Genomic DNA, 23318 nt, shown 5'->3' with positions numbered 1-23318 from the left:
TGGTTCCCAGGGTTGTTCTCAAATATCGGGGTCTCAGCGTGGAAGCATCATGAAGGGCACCATGGAGATCCTTCAGAACCCCATTATGCCTGTTTGAAGTGTTCATGCGATTGCCATGCTGTGTGCCAAAGAGGAAGTTGCATTGATGCACTCCAGCCAGTCTCCGAACATCACTGTCCGCGCAGAATTGGAAATACTCGCGCCACTCAGACTTAATCAGCGACAGTACCTGGAAAAGAAGGAATAACATGGACAGAAATTATTAATTTTGGGTCTTTAAAGCGGTATATAATACTGTATTTGTTATTTTAAAAATTTAAAAAATTCATGGTAATTTAGCCCTTAACAGACCAATTTATTCCATGTACTTTAATATATATTTTATTAATTTTCCTCTATCAATCCACTCGCTTTATTTTTATCAGTATTGCCTGCTTTGAAAATAAACTTGTCTTCGTTCTACGATACATGCCTTTTTGCCCCCCTTGCCAACAGAGCCAATAATGTCATAATTCTTGGCCATTCCCTGCTGCACCTCGGAGAGAATTTCATTGTGGGTGTTGGCAAAATTGTTCCTCCCATTGTACTCATCAACCGTGATGGCAGCAGCCTCGTTTGTCCTCCGGCCATTGAAGGTGGTAAAGAGCAAGTTTAGGTTTTCTTCTAGCAGCCGGTATTGATTGGCTGCCTTATTTCTATCCTTTTCTTATACAGCAGTGCGCAGTAGTGCTGCATGTATCTGGCAACCATTGCTCAATTAGTCTTTGTACAACTTGAGGTCGTCAGGATTCACTCGTGGCTTGTGCAACTTCTCATTTTTCTTCTTCTGAATGGCAGCCCGAGTAGTTGTGTAGGATGTGTAGTGTGCTGATTCCAAGTAAGCATGGATTTCTGTCAACTCCTCGATTGCTTCTTTAATCTTGGCCTGCTCTTCTGGGGTTTCGCCTACACGCTGTGTGGTTCGTGCAAGCGCGATCTGCATGAAAAGTGATGTACGGGCCATGACATCATTCGGCCGCTTGAACATGGTGGAAGCAACACTGCCCCCGGCAATCTTGTGTAACACAGAAATTAGACGATCCTCTGCATGGATGCTCGCATTTACAGTGGTGCCCTTCCACACTGACCGTCTGGTAAGGTCACGCAGCTCTTTCACTGGTCCCAAGTCCTTGATGTCGAGGTGATCCCTGAAACCGTGATATAGCTGCTGCAAAAGTTTTGCTAGGCGTCGGCCCAGCAAGATGGCATTATTGCCTTGCTCACGCTTGACTACAATGGTCCTGATGACGGCCTCAACCAGCGGGTCCCCAGAGCACAGAAATTCTGCAAGGCTCTCTCTATTCTTGGCGTGCATCCCGTGCAAGAGCTTACCGACATAGTCAGCATAGTAGGAATCCATTTGACCAGATTTGGACATGGCCATGTGGTTCATTGTTGTGAGATTGACCACCGCAAAATTCTCTGCAGACTCAAGCACTTCTTCAGTGGCAACCTGTTCTTTGTTGGGCTTGCAGTGCTTTGCATGGCTGTATTTGAAGCCCTTCTTTGTAAGAATTGAGTGGCACAACATGCACTCATATCTGATCCCACCGGAGCTGTCTGTTCCTCTCCTGAAAGGGATGATGAAGCCTTTCTTTTCCTTCTCAGCTTGCTCATTGTGTTTCTTATCACCAGCTTTAACAATCTTGTAGATGGCTTTGTTTTGGGCTCCCTTGTCTTGAAGGGCCAGCGCTTCCATTACAAGCTGTTCACCACTGTGTACAAGTCTGATGTGCCTCTGCATGTTTCCATGGGACCATTTAGGGCAGTAGAGGCAATAATGGAGGCTTTTCTTTGGACCCATAGGTAGCAGCTTGAGTGGTGACTTCCGTTGCTTGAAAGGACTGAGAGACACAGGCAAGCCAGCCACCAATACTGGTTTTGTGCACCCCGCTAATGAATAGAAAATTTTAATCAAGTCACAAAACGCTTTCAAACCAATCAAAAACTTTTACCTTGGAACAATTTTCTTTGCTGCGTTAAATGTGTTTGAACCCATGTATTATTAACTTGATGATTGCAGTTTAAACTCCCGACTAAATTCTCGTGGTCTCTCCTTTTTCTTTTTCATCGCAAGAGCCGAGCTCTTTTCTTATGTTTAAGTTAATTCCCATGTAAAATAAAATTCTGCTCGTCTAAATAGATACTTGACACATAACCGCGAGGCAATACATAACTTCATTTTTGTAATTTATTGTATATTAATTTCCAGTCCTGTATGTGCACCAAACGTGAATATACGAGTACTTCAGACACGCCGTGTTTTTCTTCCCAACATCAATCCCTCTTCATCTTAAATCATTCGAGCACAATAGGAGTAAGGCTCCTATACCGGTTAAATCAGTTGGATCAGAATTTGCATCCTCTGGATGATCGAGCAAATAATGTCTAAGCCATGAAATAGCCACACCGGCTGAAAGCTGTGGTTCGGTAGGAAGGGTGTGAGGGGCATGATAAGCATGTAGGGTAGTATCTACTTTCAAGTATTCATGGTCCATTTCCATAGACTGGTCCATCACCGTAGACAATTTGCTCGAGCATGACAGACAATGCACACTGTTTTCAATTCTGGTTTTTGTCGGTACTATTCGCTCTGTCGGGATTGAGTGAGGCGTGAGTAGAGGATTTATACCGATTCTGGCCACCACTAGTCGAACGTTCCCCACTCTCCCACTTGGTTTCTCCCGCTTCACTCGACGATTCTGTTATCTCCCACCTCACTTGATAATTATGTTGGATAAAAAAAATGAATAAAATGAATCAGCATTTAATAATTTCTGAAGTCAGGTATAAAAATGAATAAAATGAAACAATCACAAATAAAATTGATTACCTTTTATTTCGCAAACCAAAAATAAATTATACAATTCAAGTAATTCTGATGATAGCTTATTGAAGAAGATCCAAACATTTTTTCTCTAACGACTTATCGCTCCCATAATGTCTATAACAGCAATCTTTTAGTTTCCAAATATTATCACTCAAAAAATTGTAATATTCAGCAATGTTTTCATAATTTTCTATTATTGTCTTAAATTCATTCATTGCGATCTTGAGTAGGAAAGGATGTGGTAATTTCCTTTCAATTCTTTCGATGAAATAACATCCATGATTTTCGCTATAAAGAAGATTTATAAAATTCCCTATTCTATAACTCTTTTTTTCACTCATACAATCTATCATCATCTCTGAATTTTGAACATACTCCTCAATATATATAAAATCAACGCATTCATCATAAGGATCTTGTTCAATAACGCAACACGGATAGATCCTAACAATTTGTTTTCGACCGTCGTCGACTTCAACAATGCCAATTCCGACCTTAACTTTTCCGAACGTACGCGTCAGAAGCATACTTGTGCACTCCACCGAAGCTAATGATCGCTCCTGTCTAAACTCAATCCTATTTATTCATGAAAGTTGGGGGGGGGGGAAATAATGTAATAACTAACCTTGAGATTACTGTTATATATTCTCAATGTCATTCAAATAAAAAAAAATCTATAAATGTAAAGTGATGAAATAAAAACAATTTGAGTTAATATAAAGTGCTTTATTTCACAAATTAATCATCAAATGTGATAGGAATACATTACAACATAAATTGTCAGACCGTCTCTAATGGTTTAAGCTTATCAGTATCAAATGTCTATCAATTTAACATACATATCATCCCTTTGAAGGGTAATTTCAGGTAGCTATTTTATAAGGTGGCTTTAAGCGTTTCTATTTTATAGAGATATGATCGCCACAAATCCAGGAACAGCAAAAGAAAATGAGTTAATATAAAGTGCTTTATTTCACAAATTAATCATCTAATGTGATAGGAATACGTTGCGGCATAAATTGTCAGACCGTCTCTAATGGTTTAAGCTTATCAGTATCAAATATCTATCAATTTAACATACATATCATCCCTTTGAAGGGTAATTTCAGGTAGCTATTTTATAAGGTGGCTTTAAGCGTTTCCATTTTATAGAGATATGACCGCCACAAATCCAGGGACAGCAAAAGAAAAAAAGCTACCGTTGCTGCTTACATCTTTATCCATATCAAAAAATCTATTTTATGGAGATATGATCGCCACAAATCCAGGAACAGCAAAAGAAAAAAAGCTACCGTTGCAGCTTACATCTTCATCCATATATAAAAAAACCCACCCTTTTATCAAATATTGGAGATGAAAACAACCCTTCCCATCTTCCCCTCCTTATCCTTTAAAATAAAAATATACTAGACTAACATCAGTTCATCACCAGTGTTGAGTGAGATGAGTTTCACAGTGAGAAATCTCCATGCGGCTGATAACAAACTTAAGGAACATGTGGAGGTAAGTGCTGCTAATTTTAACTAACGCTCGATCAATCGTGCACGTCCCCGAGGCACAATGTAGACATCATCTAGGATTAATTTATTTAAATAAAATTATTTTCCATTACAAAAAGCAACTAATTAAAATAAAATATCACGCATCAGTTCATTTTTTTAAAAAAAATACATCTATCTAATCGACAATCAATTAATATTTATTACCTAATCCACCAACGCCACTTATTTTCCATTACAAAAGCAACTAATTAAAATAAAATATCATGCGTCACTTCATTTTTTTAAATACATCTATCTAATCTACATTCAATTAATATTTATTACCTAATCCGCCAACACCACATAAAAAACCCTAAAAATAATCAATTAAAAGTTAATATACCAGGCACCAATCACCTTTTCCCATTAAAAAAAAACATTTGCTCGCTCACCATCATCATCATCCTCCTCGCTTAGCTGAGTTTCCGTCACACAATCCACTCGAATTGGTTCGCTGGCCGGCGGGTCCTGGATTGATGGGGGTAGGTCAGCTGGAGCTTGCTCGTCTAGCGCGTCATGCTCTTGTGTAGTGGGAACCTGCTGCATCTCAACATCCTCCACCACACTCATTGCGTTTGCTCGTCGCCGACGAAGCATCTCCAACACAGTCACAAACGCGAGCAGGATGATGATAGAAATTGTAGTCAGTGCGAAAATTCCTTAAAAGAGAGAAAAATAAATTAATATTAAATTTTTAAAACACAAAACACAAATAACCTACCACTTTTGAAGGGGATCTGCTGATCCGAGCTCGATGATGATGGTGAAGTCGTGGTCATCGCAGTGGTTGGTGTCGTATTCTCACTGGAGGTCCTGTCAGTACTCATACTCTCACGCCTCGGTGTGCGGCTCGAACCTGAAAAAAAAAATGTAAATTAGAATTAAATTACCACACTTTTTAAATAATTTACCCTTAGATTCGCACTTTTCACACCGACAGGATTCAGTGCTGCAAGTGTAGCATTCACAATCTATATCAAAAATTATTAAAGTAAAATCACAGTTAAATTTAATCGAATAAATTACCAGATGACATTTCAGCGGTCGAGTAGCTAGCGTTGACACAGGCTGATGGGGAGAGTGATTGAGTGCTGATGGCTAAAAATAAAAAAAGAAATTAACATGTATGTACATATCAGTTTTTTTAAAAAAAACTTACTATTGACACAGTCGTAAACGCTGCCATAGACGATGAGATGATTTTCCTCACTTTCCTCTCCCACAACAACAGTCAAGGTCGAATTCCCAGACGAAACTGACATTTTGTTGATGGCGGCGTCGTTCTAAATCAAAGAATAAATAATTCAAAAACACTTGTCAAACTTTTACTCTCACAGTGTGGATGAAAACCCCTTCGTCTGAACGTAGCTCGAGCGAGTCGATGCCATTTGAAGCCTCAAAGAACACACAACCCGCGTTGTCAACCCTCAGATACACCACATCGTCATATTCCGGTGTCCATTCAAAGACGTCGTCTACAAAAATAATTAAAAAATTGTAAAAAATTTAGAAAGTGACAATATCAAAATTTACACAGTCGAAATTAGTTTCCGAAAGAGAGATGAATGTTACATAAATTAATAAATGCTTTTAAAAAATTGTAAAAATTAAAAATAATTTTCTTTGAATATTTATAGCATCACGACAGAGAGATGAATGACACATAAAAATTTTAGAAAGTGACAATATCAAAATTTACACTGTCGAAATTAGTTTCCGAAAGAGAGATGAATGACACATAAATTAATTAATGCTTTAAAAAAATTGTAAAAATTAAAAAATAATTTTCTTTTGAATATTTATAGCATCACGACAGAGAGATGAGTGACACATAAATTAATAAATGCTTTAAAAAATTGTAAAAATTAAAAATAATTTTCTTTGAATATTTATAGCATCACGACAGAGAGATGAATATCACATAAATTAATAAATGCTTTAAAAAAAATTGTAAAAATTAAAAAATAATTTTCTTTGAATATATATAGCATCAATTAATAATTTTCCCACTCATTTTCAATTTTCACCTATTCAGAATGAGTTAATAACAATATTTATAACGATGGGAATACTTACCGACTGAGACGAACAGATCTTTCACAAACAATTCCTCTCCTTCATCTAAGAATGTCAGCACCCGACCGTCAGATCTGACCACTCTCACATATCCCCCATCTCTGGTGAGGATCAAAGCTTCCTATAAACATAAATAAATGTTAGCACCATCGAAAAATCAAATAAAAAAATTTCAACTCACGTTTGGAGCTAATTCGACCTTGTTTGCACCAAATGAGAACTGACCTCCACTCTCATTTCCACTTTCCATGACTAGGGCATTTGATTTCCAGTCAATTTTGCCGTCTGTGTAGTGAGTCAGAGCTAATAAAGTAATACTCTCGAATTAATAAATATGAAAAAACTCATCAACATCAATCATACCATTTGCCAATCGCGAACTGCTGAAAGCCTTCACGTTGATATCACTCCGAATAACGCTACTCTTATCCCAACCAATGATCGTAATCTAGAAATAAAATAAATTATGATAATATCATTAAAAAATTGGGAGCTTTACCTTGTCAGAATTTGGAATTGGTGGAGTCCGCGGCCAGAACCTCAATTTGCCGTCACCTCCATCCGTACACTTACTTCCATCATATCTCCTGGTGAACTCTAAACACCTTACGTAACCGATCACCAGCAGGAAGAGTACAATTTGCTTCATTTTAACTCAATTTTTTCGTCTCACGCGCTCAGTAAAGAATTGTAAACAAACCGCATATTATCTGGGAGGCGGTGCTGCATAAACAACACAAAAGTATCGATATTTATCAATGTATCGAATATCGATATATCAAATTAATAAAATCAAGTAAATTACGAAATAATTTTAATTGAAGCGTTATTTAATTAAATTCAAGCGTTATTTAATTTAATTCGACAGTGTTCGATCTGAAATAATAGAAAAATCAGAAAAGTTGATAATTGTCGATACTATAAGTATCGATAAGCACTCTCAATCGCCAAAGCGCAAAGCGTCGCTTGTGCTTCGTAGCGTCGTACCACGATCACGCCGTCTCATATTTAATTTTATTAAGCGCTTTGTTTTTAACTTCTCTTATCGTCAGCATATTAGAATGAGCGTGTTAGTCCGTCAGCGTTTTTTCGGTAAGTCATCTATTTTCAACTGGTTTGTTTTTCATCCAATTAATGCGTGAATGTAATGCGATGAAAAAATGCTTAGGTTTTTTAACGGCGTTTCGGATTAGCTCTTTTAATATTTTTTCCTCTGACAGAAATCACGCGATCAGTTTTTCCTATAGAAATTTTTCAAAAATCTTTTAATTAATTTTATCGTTCGCATGTTTGATATGTAATTTAATGGGTACTTTAAAAACCGGAAAAGATGAATATTTAAAAATCAGTAGCATAAATCACAGTTGAGCATTCATTAATTCAATAACTAGTAAATCAAATGTTTTTTTAAATATATATCATATTTTTTCTTTTCCTTTATATCGAAAATAAACATGATTTGATTGTATCTCATGAATTTCCTCTCGCGTCTCGATTGATGCCGACATCTAGCATAGCAACAAGTTGTGGGAAGACACTTACGATTTTTTAAAAAAAAAATGGCCGCGCACCCATTTTCTCAATTTCATCACGCGTCTCGCTCGATCTTCATCTGTCGACATAGCAACAGGCTGGTATTTTATAAAAACAGCTTTGTGCACGGTCCTAGTATGATCAAGTGTATTTTTTTCCTTTACATTTTTTTAATTTAATGTGTGCTTTAAAAACCGGAAAAGATGAATATTTAAAAATTAGTAGCATAAATCATCGTTGTGTATTCATTATTTCAATAACTAGTAAATATATAGCATATTTTTCTTTTCCTTTATATCGGAAATAAACATGTAATCATCAATTCTAGACGATTTGTGTGAGTTTTATCAAAAAAATTGATTTGTCAGGTGGTTGTACCGTCTACTGCTACCAGTCATATCTCTCAATTAGGAAATAAATCTGAATTCCGCTAAATTCAAAAGACTAGCTAACGAATGAAAATTGATCGAATCTGACGAATTCGGTTTGTTAGTCGGTTCACGCATTAATTCACCACGTCTTTCCGAGACAAGCGTTCCGCATTTAATGCAGGTGGCAACAGGTGGTTGCTACGGTGAGCGCGAGCTATCGTACCGTCGTCAGCAGGTAAAGCAGGCTGCGTACACTCAGCTCGGGAGCGAGGTGCGACGCGCACGATGTGTTTTGCTCACACGTATGGTGAGAGAGAAGCGACGCCGGCCACATATCGTTTTTTTATTACTATTCTTTTATCCTATTTTTTTATTTGCGTTCTTGTATACTAATTTATTATTTTTCAATGATTTTTTTATTTACGTTCTTCATACTACTTTTTCGATGAAAGGAAATTTGCTTTATTGAAAATCATATTTTTTGGTTATTTTTTTTTATTTTTTTTATTTTTTCAAAGCAACACAAATCCAATACATATTTTTTAAAAAACCAATACAAATCCATGAAGTATATCAATATTTTTAAAAAAAAAAAAAACAATACAATTCAAATCCCGACACCGTTGGTCACCAACATAAAATAAATCATTCGGTTTCGGTAATGCTCGATACATATTGATCGAGCAGGGGTAACATCATCTCGAGAAATTCGAAGATGTGAACACTCAGATAAAACACGCCAGTATTATTTTTGATTTTAACAATGTTCGGTCTGTGATTCAGAAAAGTTTCGTCGTAGACGGTGTGAAATCCGTTTTTTTCGATCCAATTACGCAGTTCGAGATAGGGTAGCTTAACCCTTTGATGAAAGTCGGAATAGCCGTACAAGAGCACACAGGGAATTTTGGTTTCAGGATCCAAAAAGACGGTAACGTCTCTATTCTTAGTTATTTGGAAGGTTCTCGGTGAGCGCATGGGAAAAGTCATCTCGGAGTGTGTGATGATCTATGCTCGATTTTCAGCCGTGAGTCTGCTTTTATTCATTTCCTCCACTCTCGCCTCGATCAACGAATGAAGGAGCATTTCGTGAGCTCTGAGCTTTCCCCCCACATCGTCCACGGTGTCGATTATATCGCGCTTGCAATTCAAGTTTACGAAAATACCGTACAGTTTGTTGTTTTCGTCTTCGATCGAAATCAAATAAGTCAAGTGAGAATCGATCAAATCGTACATGGCGAATAGAGTTTGAACCGATGTTAGAGCCATGTAGATATACGCACCGCTAGATTCAAATTTCGGGCGCTGCTTAATGTACAAAAGCGGTTTTTTTTCCATCATGGAAGATGAGAGCTGTGTGTACAAACCCTCATCTTGAAATTTGAAAGTGAAGGCGATATTTTCGTTCATGCATTTTAAAATCCGCTCGCGTCTGATCGCTAGACCTCTCCAAGTAGCTGGTGTGATAATTACTTTACATTGGCCGTCCTTGAGGAGGATCACCGGGCTCAGCTTGTCGTTCTTGTGAAAGCCGACTGCGATCCGCTTCGTGCACGACGCGTTCAAATTGATAACCTTCTGCTCGAACATGTTGCTCGCTTGTGAATGCTACGTTCGTGACGACTCGGCTTTTATCCGATTTCCCCCATCTCTCTCTTTACGATCGCATCATTCACAGCGTGCTCATTTAATAATGATTCGTAGAACAAGATCACGTCTTTACCTCGTCTAATGTGATGTAAGAAAAGCACCGATATCGGTCCACAAATTTCACTCTCTTCGCTTTGCTGAGGGAATTTGTTGCAAATAATTTTTTGAGCGTATTTGTTGATAAAATCTGCTAGTTGTTTGACGAACGGCATCATCCCCATACTATCATTATAAAAAGCCGTGATCATTCCGCGTTTTTTTACAAACGCCAAACCTACAAAATGTCCGATTTTCCGTTTCGACAAGTTGATTACGTAGTACGCCGGAAATGACGGTTCCTCGTGCACCAGTTCGTCGAGCGACAAAAATTTTCCAAACGGAATCAATTTTTGAACCTCCGCGCTGTTCATTACACCCTAATCTCTTTGTTACTTATTTGAATTTTGCTATTATCGTACTGTGCGAGCACGACAAGAGTTATCAATTTTGTCGTCGGCGTCGCAAATTGCAAATCCAAACCGATTATTGCAGGACTGAGTGAATTGTTAAACTGATTCGTCGACACGTCCTTAACCAGGTTCTGGGCTATAAAGAACGCGTCTACTTTATACTCGTCCAGCCCCAGTCCAACGTTCACCCCACTCCTGTCTAATCCGAGCTGCGAAATTGTATAGTCGTACAGCTCGGTCACGTCACCGGAAACAAAATCGAATGGTAACGTGTAATTAGGAATATGTAAATTATTATATGTAAATTTGAAATTGTTGAGACCGTGGTGCTTGAAAGAATAGCAGGAGCTAGTGTATTCTCCGAGGAAAGCCGCCGTTTCCACAAAAAACATCAAAACCTTTTGAGGAGGCGGACCGAGAATAAAGTTCGGATTGCTGTACGTTGTCGTTTCTTTCGGTATGTTTATTGTCTTCGCAACCACTCTATCGTAATCGATGTCGTAGAAAGACGTGTTTAAAATATCATTCATTTTATTCTTTACCGACTGCTCGAGTTTAATGTGTCTCGCTAATATCTCGCAAGCGGTGATATGAACTTGTGGATGCGGACCGTCGGCTTTGTCTTTATTCGTTAGAATAAAAAGCTTATCGGGATTCGACTCAAGAACGATGTTGAGCTCCACATTCGGCGGAAGCACCTTACCCTGCTTCAAAATCGAATTTTGCAATTGACCGATATAGCAAACTTCTTTTCCATTAGCCACGTCGTTCGCTCTATTTTTGACGCCCTGATCTGAACTATCCCCCCTTTTACCAGCTCGCTCGTGAGAGTATCCACTGCTCAAAATCGATCTTTTAAAACTTAAATCGTTCGATAGAGCATTCGAAAAGTACGAAATGTAATGAGACAAGTTTGAATTAGAGACCAAAGTCCCGTTCAAGTACAAATCCAGGCGGGAGAAGAGACTGTGCAGCGGCAAATTTTCAATAGACAAATATTCTCCAGCTTCGAGCTTGATCTTTTCACCATCGGAATCAAGAATCTTGAATTTTACCAAAAGTTTGATTGAAGATAAGTCCAGCGAATAATCTTCCTGCTTGGGAATGCTAAAAATAATTTTCCCCCCTCTCGTGATTGGGTTAAGCGGACGATATTTTTGCATGATTGATTGTTGCTCCATGTTGCGTATTAAAACAACTGATCTTTTTTCGTTTTGACACGTCTTATATATAGGTGCTTGGACCCACGTTTATTCTTCTTCAACCCCGCACCGATCACGTGCTTCTTCTTCGTCTTTCTTTTTTTAATACCCGCGCCTCGCACGACCGCATTCTTCTTCTTCTTCTTCTTCTTCTTCTTCTTCAACGCATTACCGATCGTTTTGATAATTTTTACCGTCGGTTCGACGAGCGTCGCGGTGAGGGGGAAGCATTTATCGCCGCCGGGTATCATTTCAATTTAAAACAGAGATGAGAATGTAATTCCTTTTTTTCTTGTTTGAGGAAAGTTGCGTGAATAGTGATCGTGATTTCTTGAACGGAAGCAACTTCAAACTCTACAAATTGTGGGTTTTTTATTTTGATCAATCCGTCGATACCTGCGAAACCTGCGTAGACAATCGGTCTATATTGCTCGAATAGGAATGAGCTCTTCAATCCGCTCACCTCTATATATAGAAAAGTGAGAGGTTTCAGCGTGGGTATGACCGCGTCCAAAAGCGCGATTTTGTTTACACCAATTTCGCTTGGGAGGAGTAGGGTAAATTTCTCGTGGCTGTTCGGATACAAGTTTTTGAAAGAGTCGGACTTGGCGAAGAGAATCATTTTACGGGCTCGAGTTCCTGTTTCGAAAATGAGCCGAGAATCTGTTCGCCTTCGGCGTCTTGCACTTTGTACAAGGGATATTTTTTGGGGAGGAGCTTATATACCATGAAGGACTCCGTGGTCCATCCTTGGAGATATTTCTTTTGAAAGACTTTCTTATAATAAGGCAGCCTCACTTTTTCACCGACGTCGTGAACTGGTTTTTCCGGCGTTTTCGTTAAATATGACGAATAGAGATTAAGAAACGCACGTTTTTGCATTTCCTTTGATCGACGCACTTGCAACGGAGTCATTTTAATGTTTCTATTGTATGATGCGTTGACAGCATCGTTTACTTTTTGAATAACGTCATACCAAATTTTTGTTTTCTTGTGAGCCATGTATTTATACAATCTGCTTTTAATCAGCTTGATCCTTGCTTCGGAAAGACTAGCCTTCCGCTCCTCGTTGCGTGCGATCATGAGCTCAATGTTTAACGATTTCAAGAGATCCTTAACCTTTTTATTGTTGTATTCCGTCCCGGCGTCGACGTAAATACCGAATGACGGTTTTGCGATTTTAAACAGATTTTTCAATCCTTCAAAAACGTCATCGGCGGATTTTGATTTCAACGGGAACACGTAAGAATATCGGCTCAAAACGTCTACGCACACGCATAAATATCTATAACCCTTGTTTTCTTTGTGTAATTTCTGCATTTCCATCAGGTCCAAGTGCCAGACCCCGTCCAACACCCACGCATAGGTCGGGTTCCCTTTAAATCTGACGACTCTCGGCGCGAACTTGGTGATGTTATCTTGACCTTTCGCCCAATCTAAAATCGACGATTTTTCGTATTTGTTTTTATGTTGTTCGATCAATCTAGATTTGCTGGTGTAGGCGGACGACGAATTTAGATCGTAATAACTTTTCTTCAACGCTCTCTCCATGATCAAAAGTCGAGTTTATTCCACTTTTTCGAGCTGATGTCGCGTAGAGCCGATTTGAACGGCTTATCGTCGATCTGCAGCGAATCCTCGGGGTTTATATAGTTTAAGATCAGAGAGAACAGATCGTCACCGATTCGTTTTTTATTGAAAAACACGCCCGAATCCTTCATATCGATTTTGCCAGAATTTTGAATCGTTTTGAAAAGCTTTTTGGCACGATCTCTCAACCCAATCGGTAGCTTGTCGATCTTTTTGATAATATCCGATTTGATTTTTTGTTGCGTCTGGCGGCGAGTCACAGGTCTCTCCGAGCGCTGTGGCTGTGGGCGTGGCTTCCAGCGTGGCTCCGTGCGCGTGCTCTCCGGCGACGGCTTCGATATCAACTCCGGCGTTTTCACCCGCGGCTCCGGTGGGTGTGGCTTCGATATCAACTCCGACGTTTTCACCCGCGGCTCCGGTGGGTGTGGCTTCGATATCAACTCCAGCGTTTTCGCTCGCGGCTCTGGTGGGTGTGGCGGTAACGTTTCCGGTCCCACGGACGGCGGCGGCGGCGGCGGCGGCGGCGACGGTTGGGGCTCCTCGGTCATCAACGCGTCGTACAACGTTTCGTAATCAATCAATTTCGGTTCTTTGCGTCGCTTGATCAATTCGAGACTTGTCTCGTCGACGAGAAATAGCTTTTTAAACATTTTTCAATTTTTTCTTCAAGAGATTCAAAACTTTATCGTTCAATTTCAGTATCAACTCCTTTCTCTTCGAACACGAAACGCCTTTTCGAAGCAAGCACCTGCAAATTGCGGTGTTTTCCCTTATCAAGCCGGATTCGGACTGACTCAATTCTATGTTCTTCAGTCTGATATTATGTAAAATTTCGAGAAGAGCTCTGATCAATTTTTTATCGAGGTGCGATATCAACTCTCGTCTCTCCTCCGACGGCATGTTCAAGATTCTATTCAAGATCGATTTCGATCGGCGATCCATGGTACTGCTCCGACGGGACGAAATAAGTGGGATATTCAGACGTTATGTTCGTGCTGAAGCGTAACTGCTGCGGACAATCGTTGGAGAGGTTTATGGCCAAGTAACCGAATCTCGCTCGCGAGCAGTCTCTATATATACCTTGGACAAACTTTGTCGGAAACGGAAGCTGGCGTGCGAGGGAATTGAAGCTTAACCCATCCCTGTAATTGACGAACGATATTATGTTCTTCGAATTTAAGGAAATAATCCTGAGGCGGGAATTCAGGAATAAATATTGTAAAAGGAATATGCAAGTGATCGAGCGGTGGTGGCTGTCGCGAACGAATAAACTAGCCGCAAGTGCTAAAGCTTCGTCATGCGAGTCGTCCAAAACCATAATGCGATTCAGATTATCGTCCGGTAGCGTTTCCGGTAACCCTTGTACGAATTTTATGTGCGGAAAATCTGCGAAGCACGGGTTCCAGATGTGGTAGTAGTAGATAATTTCGTGAATTTCCTTGTCAAAATATTTTTCAGTGTTCGAAAGGAGTTTTAGAGTTAGAAAGGTTTTTCCGCAACCGGAATTTCCGTTGATGAGCATTGTCGTCGGGTGGCTATATTTTAAAAACATTTTGTACGGATGTACGATTCGCGTTTGTGCATCATCGTCAGATCACTCCCTTTTATACCTTCTCGTCTCATCTCTTTTACAATCTTTTGCAGATAAATATCCCCGCAGATGTCGTGCACCTAGATCCCGAGCTCAGCTACGAGGCGCGAACACGTCCCGGTGTGTTCGACCTGGTGAAAGAGGGTTTCCACGCACTCGGCGTCAGCGAAAGCGCCGCCAAGGCGATTTACAAAGCCGGCGGATATCCGTATGTTACCTTGTGCGGTACGCCGGGGGTTTTTTTCCCCTGCTGTAAAATCTTCCTCTCGACTATCGGTACGAGTATTAATTTTTTTTTTTTGTGAATCTCTTCTAATTACGCTCTAGATCCAGAGAGAGTCGCACAGATTCATCGCGCCGTCGCCCCGCACTGTCCTTTCATGAACATGTTCTTTCACTTTCGCGAACGTGTGACCATGAGCAGCATGATGTACGATGACTTGCCGGACTGGCAGATCGCCGTGCTGCGGAGGGACATGGACTTTCCTTCCGCATGTCTAGTGTGCATAGGACGAACACCCGACGCCGTCAGCGAATGCGGACACGCCACCTGCGTCAATTGTATCCTAAGCGGATTCAAAGGAAAATGCATGTACTGCAGATGCACGTGCAGCAGGAAAGCGATCTTTCTTCTACCCGTTTCCTTAGCGACCAGTAATTTTTTTTAAAAAAAATATTTTCATCGAAGCGTAATATATCAATTTTGACAGTACCCGAGCCTGCGGAAGAGAGGATCGACGTGAAAAGGTATCCGTTACCTACCGAATCGCTAGGGGGCGTTAGAGGCTTTCGTCGCGATCGAGCTGGTGTGGAAAATGTTCTCAGAAACCACCTTCGTCAAATTCACGGAGGAGGGGAAAACCAATACGAACTGGTGGAGGAAGGTACTAATTATTCCACACACGTGTATTAAAAGAAACTAATAAAAATCTTTTGTAGAGCTGAGGAAAATCTTCCACAGGAACCCATGTCCCAACGCGCAAGAGCACCCCCACTTTGGTTTTTTGAACATTGCCATGTACACTCCGCTCACCATGAGCAAGGATTATCCGAGTATCAAAGCGTCTCTTCGTTACATGATCGGAACTAATGCATTCAACAATGGAGTGGAAGCATACACAGAACTGACCATGAAACCATGCTTTGAACGCACGCTTTACGAAGATCGTATAGTCAACGTTTTCTTGGCAAACTTGTTGAATCCTTTTGAAAGATTCGAGTTAGAAAAGCGCGCTGAGCAGGTTTTTCGAAATTACTTTCGCTTTGTGGACACGAAAGCTCGACCGGTGAATCTAGACGATTCCGACGGTCTCGAGGAGGGGGAAATTGCAGACGATGATGAGGTATTTATTTTTTTTTTGATTCCGTAATTTTTAAATGGATTTTTTTTTTTGTATATTTTTAGGATGTAGATCGCGATGGTAGCGGAGCTGACGGTGATGCTAACGATGGTAGTGCAACCGATGCCAGTGCTGACAGCAGCGCCAGCAGTGATGACGATGGTGGGAGCGATGATGAGGCCGACGACGAGGCTGACGACGAGATCGACGGCGAGCCTGGCGATGAAAACGCGGTATATTTTTTAATTTGATTTATTGTTCTAATTTATTGCTCTAATTAATCGATCTGATCAATTTTAAAAGGTGGTCGGTGGTGGCGAGATCGATCGTGAGGAAAACGTGGTATAATTATTTTTAATTTATTGATCTTATTAATCGATCTAAATTATTTAATTTTTTTTAAAAAAAAGGTGGTTGATGGTATAGTCGATGATGACGGAGCTGATAATGTCGGAGCAGAAGTCTTTGTCGCGCGAGTAGGACAAGACCAAGACGAAACCACGGTAATGATCGATGAATTAGTAGTATAAGGGTAAATGAATTTATTTACAGGTTGGAGACGTGGCCGGTGAAACAGATGACGACGATGATCAGACGGAGGTTAACAACTCGGTAATTAACACAAGCGATTGATTAAAGTTTATTTTTAAAAAAAAATATCACAGTGGTTATTAATTTTTACGTTTCAAGGGAGGAGAAGCAGTCGACGGAGTTGTCGTCTTTGCCGAGACCACCGTTCGCATCGAAAGCGACTTTGTCGACGCGGCAGGCGTTAAAGCAGGTTTCATCGCTGGAATTAAAGTGGGCGTCCGAGCGGGTATTAGAGCCGGCTTCAGAGTAGGATCCAACCCTTCTTGGAGGACTAGCATAATAGACTCATTTATTCCAGGGGTAAAGCCATGATTTACTTAATTATCATAAATCTGATAAAAGCTTTTCAAGGTTTCCATCACAACAGAAGCAGGTACCGCGGATGGATTAGATGTCGGCATGGTAATGCTGAGTGTTTTTTATAGTTAAATTCTGACAGGTGATTTTAAGGTTGCCGGCTCAAGCGCGACAGTTGCTGCAGGTGTCAACATGGTAATGCTTTGAGATTTTTTGTGATCATTATTCTTATGCTTAATTTTTAAAGACTGGCGACCAGTGCGCTTCGGGGACTTCAGAAGTGGTAGACGGATTAACTGGGAACACGGTAATGCAGTGATATTTTTTTTCTTATTAATTATCATATTTCTGATGGACAATAATTTTGACATATTAATTCTGATTGACACTTTTTTTAAAAAAGGTTGACGGCTCAAGTGCTTCAGGTGCAGCAGACACGTCTGGTTCTTCTGTCGCGGTGGACAGATTAGCTGACAACACGGTAATGCTGAGAAATATTTTTTAATCATTAACATAATTCTAATGGACGCTTATTTTTTTACTGATTAATTATCATAATTCTGATGGGCGGTTATATTTTTTAAAGGTTGACGGTTCTTCAGATGCTTCAAGCACCGCAGACAGATTAACCGATAGCGTGGTAATATTAGAAATATTTTTTTACTAATTATCATAATTCTGACAGACGCTTTTTAAAAAAGGTTGATGGCTCAAGCGCTTCAGGGTCATCAGGTGCTGAGCATGGATCGACTGGTGGGATGGTAATACAGAAATTTTTTTTATCTATATTTATCATATTTCTGACGTGTATCTTTTAAAGGTTGACGGTGGTGTGGTGGCAGGGAGACGGAGAGCGTATATAAGCTCATCTTCTATCATTCAGCACAAGAAACGACGCGGACATCATGCAGAACGTCAGTGATCTTCCCGACCAGGACGTGTTGATCAGGAGACGCAACCTTCATTACGAGCTGAATTCAGATAATATTTATGTCGGAAAATCGCTTTTTGGTGGGAATTACACTGATTACCTAATACTTAACGAGGAGAAGCAAATCTCGATTGAATCTTTTTTAACGTTAAACAACGAGAGAGTGGTTAAAATTTTGGAATCCGAGTTGGCTTTATTAAAATCGTTAAAATACAACTTGTTTATGGTTTGTGTTTATGCAAATCCGTTAGATGTTTCAAAAGATACGAACTTCAAAACACAAAACTCTACTCTCTTCCACGAAATCGATATTGACGAAAATCTGGATTCGCTCTTCACAAAGCTGGTCGAGGAGAGCGAAAATTACGCCTTCAAAGGGAGCGGGTTTTCCTTTAGCCGCGTTAAGTGCTTGGAAATAAGAGTAAGTAAATATCGTTTCGTTCCCGGAAGCGCATATATCCCATTGCCGAAGAGCATCTTGCTGAAAAAAGCCGTAGTAAACCTAAAGTGTAAAAGAAAAGATTGCGTCAAGTGCTTCAAACATTGCATTCTCTCGTCCATGTACAAAAAAAGCCACGGACGTGTTAACGTAACGGCTGAGGCTAAATTTGAACATTTATTCGATTGGAAAATCGATTTTCCCGTCTCGATGAAGGAGGTAAAAATTTTCTTGCGTAAAAATTCACACGTTTCTATCAATATTTTCACACTCGACGAGAAATGTCTCGTTTTTCCTGTAAAGACATCATTTGAAAGAAAGAAATATCATTTCGACCTTTTGTATTTGGTTAAAGGTAGGCATGCGCATTGGTCCTTGATTTCTGACCTCAGCCGTCTCGTTTCGAGCATGGTGAATAAATACGGGCACAAGAAGTTTATTTGTGTAAGATGTCTGATGCATTTTAATAAGCAGTGCAAGTTGACCGATCATGAAGTAAGATGTCCGACCGGGAGATACACGCGCGTACTAATGCCAAAACCGTCTTCTTTTTTTAAGTTTGAGAAATTTAGCTCTGCCCTTCAATGTCCGTTTCTGATAGCGTTCGATATGGAAGCCTTATTAGTACCTGTTCTCACTGCTCACCGCGAGCCGAACACGAGTTCGTCTACGGTCACCGAGCACCATAAACCTTTCGCGTTCGGTGCTTTTTTACATTCGATCTATGACCGCGAAGAGGTGGAGGATGTACCGCTCGGGTATTATTACCACATCTCAGATGAACAACAACTCGAAAACGCGATAATCGAATATTTTTTCAGAATCACATTGTCTATTAAAAAGGTATTTCAGAGAGAATTTCCAATTAGCATTAGCGAGAGTCAGCAGATTGCGTTTGATGCTGCGACAAATTGTTACTTTTGTGGAGTTGCCTTTGATCAGATTAACGTTAAATGCAGGGAACATGACCACTGCTTGTCGCGTGACAATGTACGTAATGGGGCCTGTTGTTCCAAATGCAATTTAAATATGAAAAGAGTTCATTTCGTGCCTGTTTTCATCCATAACAACGCTAACTATGATGGTCATTTCTTGATTTTGATGTTTCTGAAACGAAATTTTAAGGTGAGTGTAATACCATCCACGCGCGAGCGGTACATTTCTTTCTCGGTTCGGATTAATGATGTCGAGGTAAGATTTTTAGACATGTTCAAATTTTTCAGCGAATCTCTAGATTCTTTATCCGAAGCGCTACCAAACCATTTATTCATAGAGACGAAAAAAAATTTTCCTGCCGACGTTCACGGGCATGTTACGGGGAAAGGGATTTTCCCCTATAAATTCTTTACTGATTTAGAAAAATTGAAGCATCCTGATTTACCTGATATCGATTATTTTCATAACGATCTGAGCAAGGAAAGTTTGTCACAAGACGATTACGAGGTGGCCAAGACTCATTGGAGAGTTTTCAATTGCTCCACTATGCGTGATTATTGTTCAGTATACCTTAAGAAGGACGTCTTGATCATGCTCGACGTGCTTTTATTCTTCCGCTCGATCATTTGGGAGAAATTCAAGATTGATTTGTGTCATTTTTACACAATCAGCCACTTGTCGATTAATTTAATGTTGAAATTAACGGGGGTTGAAATTGAATTGATCAGTGATGATGAAATATTCGATTTTGTCGAATCAGGAATTGCTGGGGGCATGTGTCAAATCGGACGTAGGTATTTAAAGTCTAGCGATACGGAGAAAATCGGTTATTTTGATTGTACAGCACTGTACAGCTTCTGCATGATGACGTACAAGTTACCATATGCAGAGTATAAATTCATCGATCCGGTTAATTTCGATTGGGAGAATACGGATCCGACGGGTGACACTGGTTTTGTTCTCGAGTTTGATTGTGTGTACCCGAGAGAGCATCATGATTACTTAAGTTGCTTGCCACCTTTTCCTGTACATAAAATTCCTAATGAAAACTCGAAATTTCCTAAATTGATATTAGATCTGCTTCCTAAATTCAAGTGTAAGGCTTCGCTCCCTCTAGTGCAGCAGGCTAAAAAGCTCGGAGTTTCGATTGTACGCGTTCATAAAGTGCTCTCGTTCAAACAAAAGACTTTTATGAGGCCATACGTGGAAATAATGCAGGAATTTCGCGCGGCTGCGAAAAGCGACTGTGAAAAAAATCTGTATAAATTGTTTACAAACTCGGTATTCGGTCGAACGATAGAAAATTTACGTAAGCGTATAAACGTAAAATTAGTAAACAATGAACGTGCTCTTGCTAAACTAGTACGGAAACCGACATTTATAGATCGAGTACTTCTCGATGGAGGAATGGCGATAGTAGAAATGCAAAGAGGAACAATTGTCATGGATCGGCCTATTATCGTAGGCATGAACATACTATATTACAGTAAATATTACATGTATTGGTTCTTTTATGACGTGCTAAAAAAGCAGTTTGGTGATCGTCTTTCGCTATGCTTAATCGACACTGACGGGATTATCGCCGCGTTTAAAACAACCGATTTCAACAGTGAACTTAAACAAATATCTCATCATTTCGATTTTAGCTCGCTGCCCAAAAACCACCCACTCTACTCGCCAGAAAATTCAAAAGTATATGGTAAATTCAAGGATGAATTAAAAGGGTCCTTGATCACCGAGTTTGCAGCTCCTCGTTCAAAAATGTATAGTTATATCTGCGATGACGGAGAGTGTAAAAAAGCTAAAGGGATTAAAAAATGCGCTATAAAAAACGATCTTTGTCACGCAGATTATGTTAACTGTGTGCTCAAAAACGATAAAAAATATGTTACTTTTTCGAATATCACCTCTACTCATCATAAGTTGTATACGTCAAAAATATGTAAATTAGCTTTGGACCCACATGATGATAAACGAGTTATTTTACCAGACCACTCTACTCTTCCTTACGGTCATTATAAATTAATGGAGCAGGAGATTGTATGAGGGTGAAAAGATTTCCTTTTGGATTATTCTTTTGACATGCGTAGTACAACCGTCGCTACCTTTTCCCCCTCTCCTTGCCGTGAATATATACCGTCACCTGATTCTTTCACTAACATTCACTCATGGCGCGTTTACAGAAAAAGTTCTCAATCGGGTGTGAGAAGGACTTGTACGTATCCTACAAATGTGGTGAGTCCGAGATTGATATTAGTTTATACGACAAAGAATCGCAGGAGAGTTGTGAGCTTTTCGCGGACACCTTGACACATCTCGCAGAAGAGCATCATTACATTATATCATGTTTAGAGTATGGTGGTGAAACAACACACTTTAAAATTAAGCACGATGAAGAGGATCAGGACATTTCGTTCGAGTGGATTGTGTATGGTGATGAGTTTACGGTCACGTTGCAGGATTTCTCTTATCTGATGGAGGTTTTCCTTCGTCTTAATGGTGGTCGACTCGTTCATACCGGAAACCCTTTTGAGATAATGAAAATGATCGCTCCGACGATTGTGTTGCGACCTACGTACGACAACTTATCTTATTTGTATTGTGAACGAAATGGAAAGTGGTGTATTTCTGACGACACGTTGAAGAAAATGTATTATAATTCGATTGAAATCCTTACCATGTTTCATGAAAATCGTCGTGGTCAGACTCGTTACTTTTACGTAAAAACTTGTGTTGGCGGAATTGTCTTGCGAGAAGTGAAATCTTCTTGCTATTTTGTGTTATCAAAATCTGAATATAGAATATTGATGAAAAAAATTAGTAGAATTTCTTCATATCACTCTTTGTTGCAAAAGACAGTTCCCAAATTGAAGGAATTGGAGGAGCGATATTTTGAAGACTCGTCTACTTGTTTAAATATGAGTTTCAAGTTGATTGAATTGGAGCAAATGAAACTATGTCGACGGTATTATAGTAATCTCATGGAATATTAACTGTGTTTTCCAACTTTTACAAGTTTGTATACATATTTTTGGTTTTGGGAAATAAAAGGTAATCAATTTTATTTGAGATTGTTTCATTTTATTCATTTTTATACCTGACTTCAGAAATTATTAAATGCTGATTCATTTTATTCATTTTTTTATCCAACATAATTATCAAGTGAGGTGGGAGATAATAGAATCGTCGAGTGAAGCGGGAGAAACCAAGTGGGAGAGTGGGGAACGATCGACTAGTGGTGGCCAGAATCGGTATAAATCCTCTACTGGCGTGGTTTTAATCGCTTCCAAAGAACTCTCAATGGATTCGAAATCTAAAGGTTGCGCACTGCTAGTATGGGTAGGCAAGCCCGTCGCGATTGTGTGGGGGGGGGGGCGTGGTTTAAATTGACAATTGCACAGGAGCATTCGTGTTTGTAAGGGGAGGTGTGATTTCGTTTCCCGTCAAATGGGTTTCTGTGGGGGTAGCTTCTAGAGTGGAGGTGTTTGTTTCGGGATGTGTAAAGTGTGTAGCAAGGATGGGTATAGTTCGCTACGGCGCCTCACTTGGTGTGTAACTGTTGATACAGGGAGCACAATCACAGGATGTGAGGTTGGAGGAGAAACACGGGCATCCTTTAATAATTAAAAATTAGTTTTTGATTTAAAAGCAGATTTAAAAAAAAACCTAGTGTGGAGATCTTAGTGGTGTGAGTCACATTCGTACAACCTTTAACATTCTCATAGTCAGACGACCAAATGTCTAAAAAAATAAGATATCAATAAAAAACATAATTATTAAAATCAAGAAACATACCATTCTGGCAGTTGTAGACTGATCTGTAGAGAAGTATGAAGTTATCTCCGTGTGTCTCGCGCTCGACAATGTTGATGAGAGACTTGCCAGCAGGGATGATGACTTTGTTCAACACTTGAG

General features: G+C 39.7%; 3 protein-coding genes across 4 annotated transcripts; 1 reads left to right on the top strand and 2 right to left on the bottom strand.

The window, feature by feature from the left end:
* Positions 1 to 3580: 3580 nt before the first annotated feature.
* LOC135946461 (uncharacterized) lies at positions 3581 to 10828 on the bottom strand. The gene is made up of 11 exons (XM_065494682.1): positions 6986 to 10828; positions 6850 to 6934; positions 6668 to 6789; positions 6487 to 6607; positions 5746 to 5885; positions 5570 to 5693; positions 5437 to 5508; positions 5322 to 5381; positions 5132 to 5266; positions 4803 to 5069; positions 3581 to 4442 (listed from the first exon to the last, which is right to left on the bottom strand). The coding sequence occupies exons 1-11, from the start codon at positions 7133 to 7135 to the stop codon at positions 4393 to 4395; spliced, it is 1326 nt and encodes a 441-aa protein (XP_065350754.1). The 5' UTR covers positions 7136 to 10828; the 3' UTR covers positions 3581 to 4392.
* On the top strand, positions 7453 to 22467 carry LOC135946460 (serine-aspartate repeat-containing protein I-like). Of its 2 annotated transcripts, none has more exons than XM_065494680.1 (17): positions 7453 to 7578; positions 14923 to 15145; positions 15197 to 15523; positions 15580 to 15753; positions 15809 to 16212; positions 16275 to 16442; positions 16513 to 16548; positions 16620 to 16712; positions 16762 to 16821; positions 16900 to 17100; positions 17152 to 17202; positions 17251 to 17292; positions 17345 to 17404; positions 17501 to 17578; positions 17684 to 17737; positions 17799 to 17858; positions 17918 to 22467. In XM_065494680.1, the coding sequence occupies exons 3-17, from the start codon at positions 15250 to 15252 to the stop codon at positions 18017 to 18019; spliced, it is 1857 nt and encodes a 618-aa protein (XP_065350752.1). In that variant the 5' UTR covers positions 7453 to 7578; positions 14923 to 15145; positions 15197 to 15249; the 3' UTR covers positions 18020 to 22467. The 2 variants fall into 2 exon arrangements, with proteins under 2 accessions (XP_065350752.1, XP_065350751.1); XM_065494679.1 differs by having other exon boundaries at positions 16513 to 16551.
* On the bottom strand, positions 13242 to 13928 carry LOC135945169 (arp2/3 complex-activating protein rickA-like). The gene has a single exon (XM_065492636.1). It carries the CDS (start codon positions 13926 to 13928, stop codon positions 13242 to 13244), a length of 687 nt encoding a protein of 228 aa, XP_065348708.1.
* Positions 22468 to 23318: the final 851 nt, after the last annotated feature.

The sequence above is a fragment of the Cloeon dipterum genome, chromosome X (assembly GCF_949628265.1).
Source record: "Cloeon dipterum chromosome X, ieCloDipt1.1, whole genome shotgun sequence".
NCBI lineage: Eukaryota > Metazoa > Arthropoda > Insecta > Ephemeroptera > Baetidae > Cloeon > Cloeon dipterum.
This window is presented reverse-complemented; position numbering and strand designations above follow the sequence as displayed.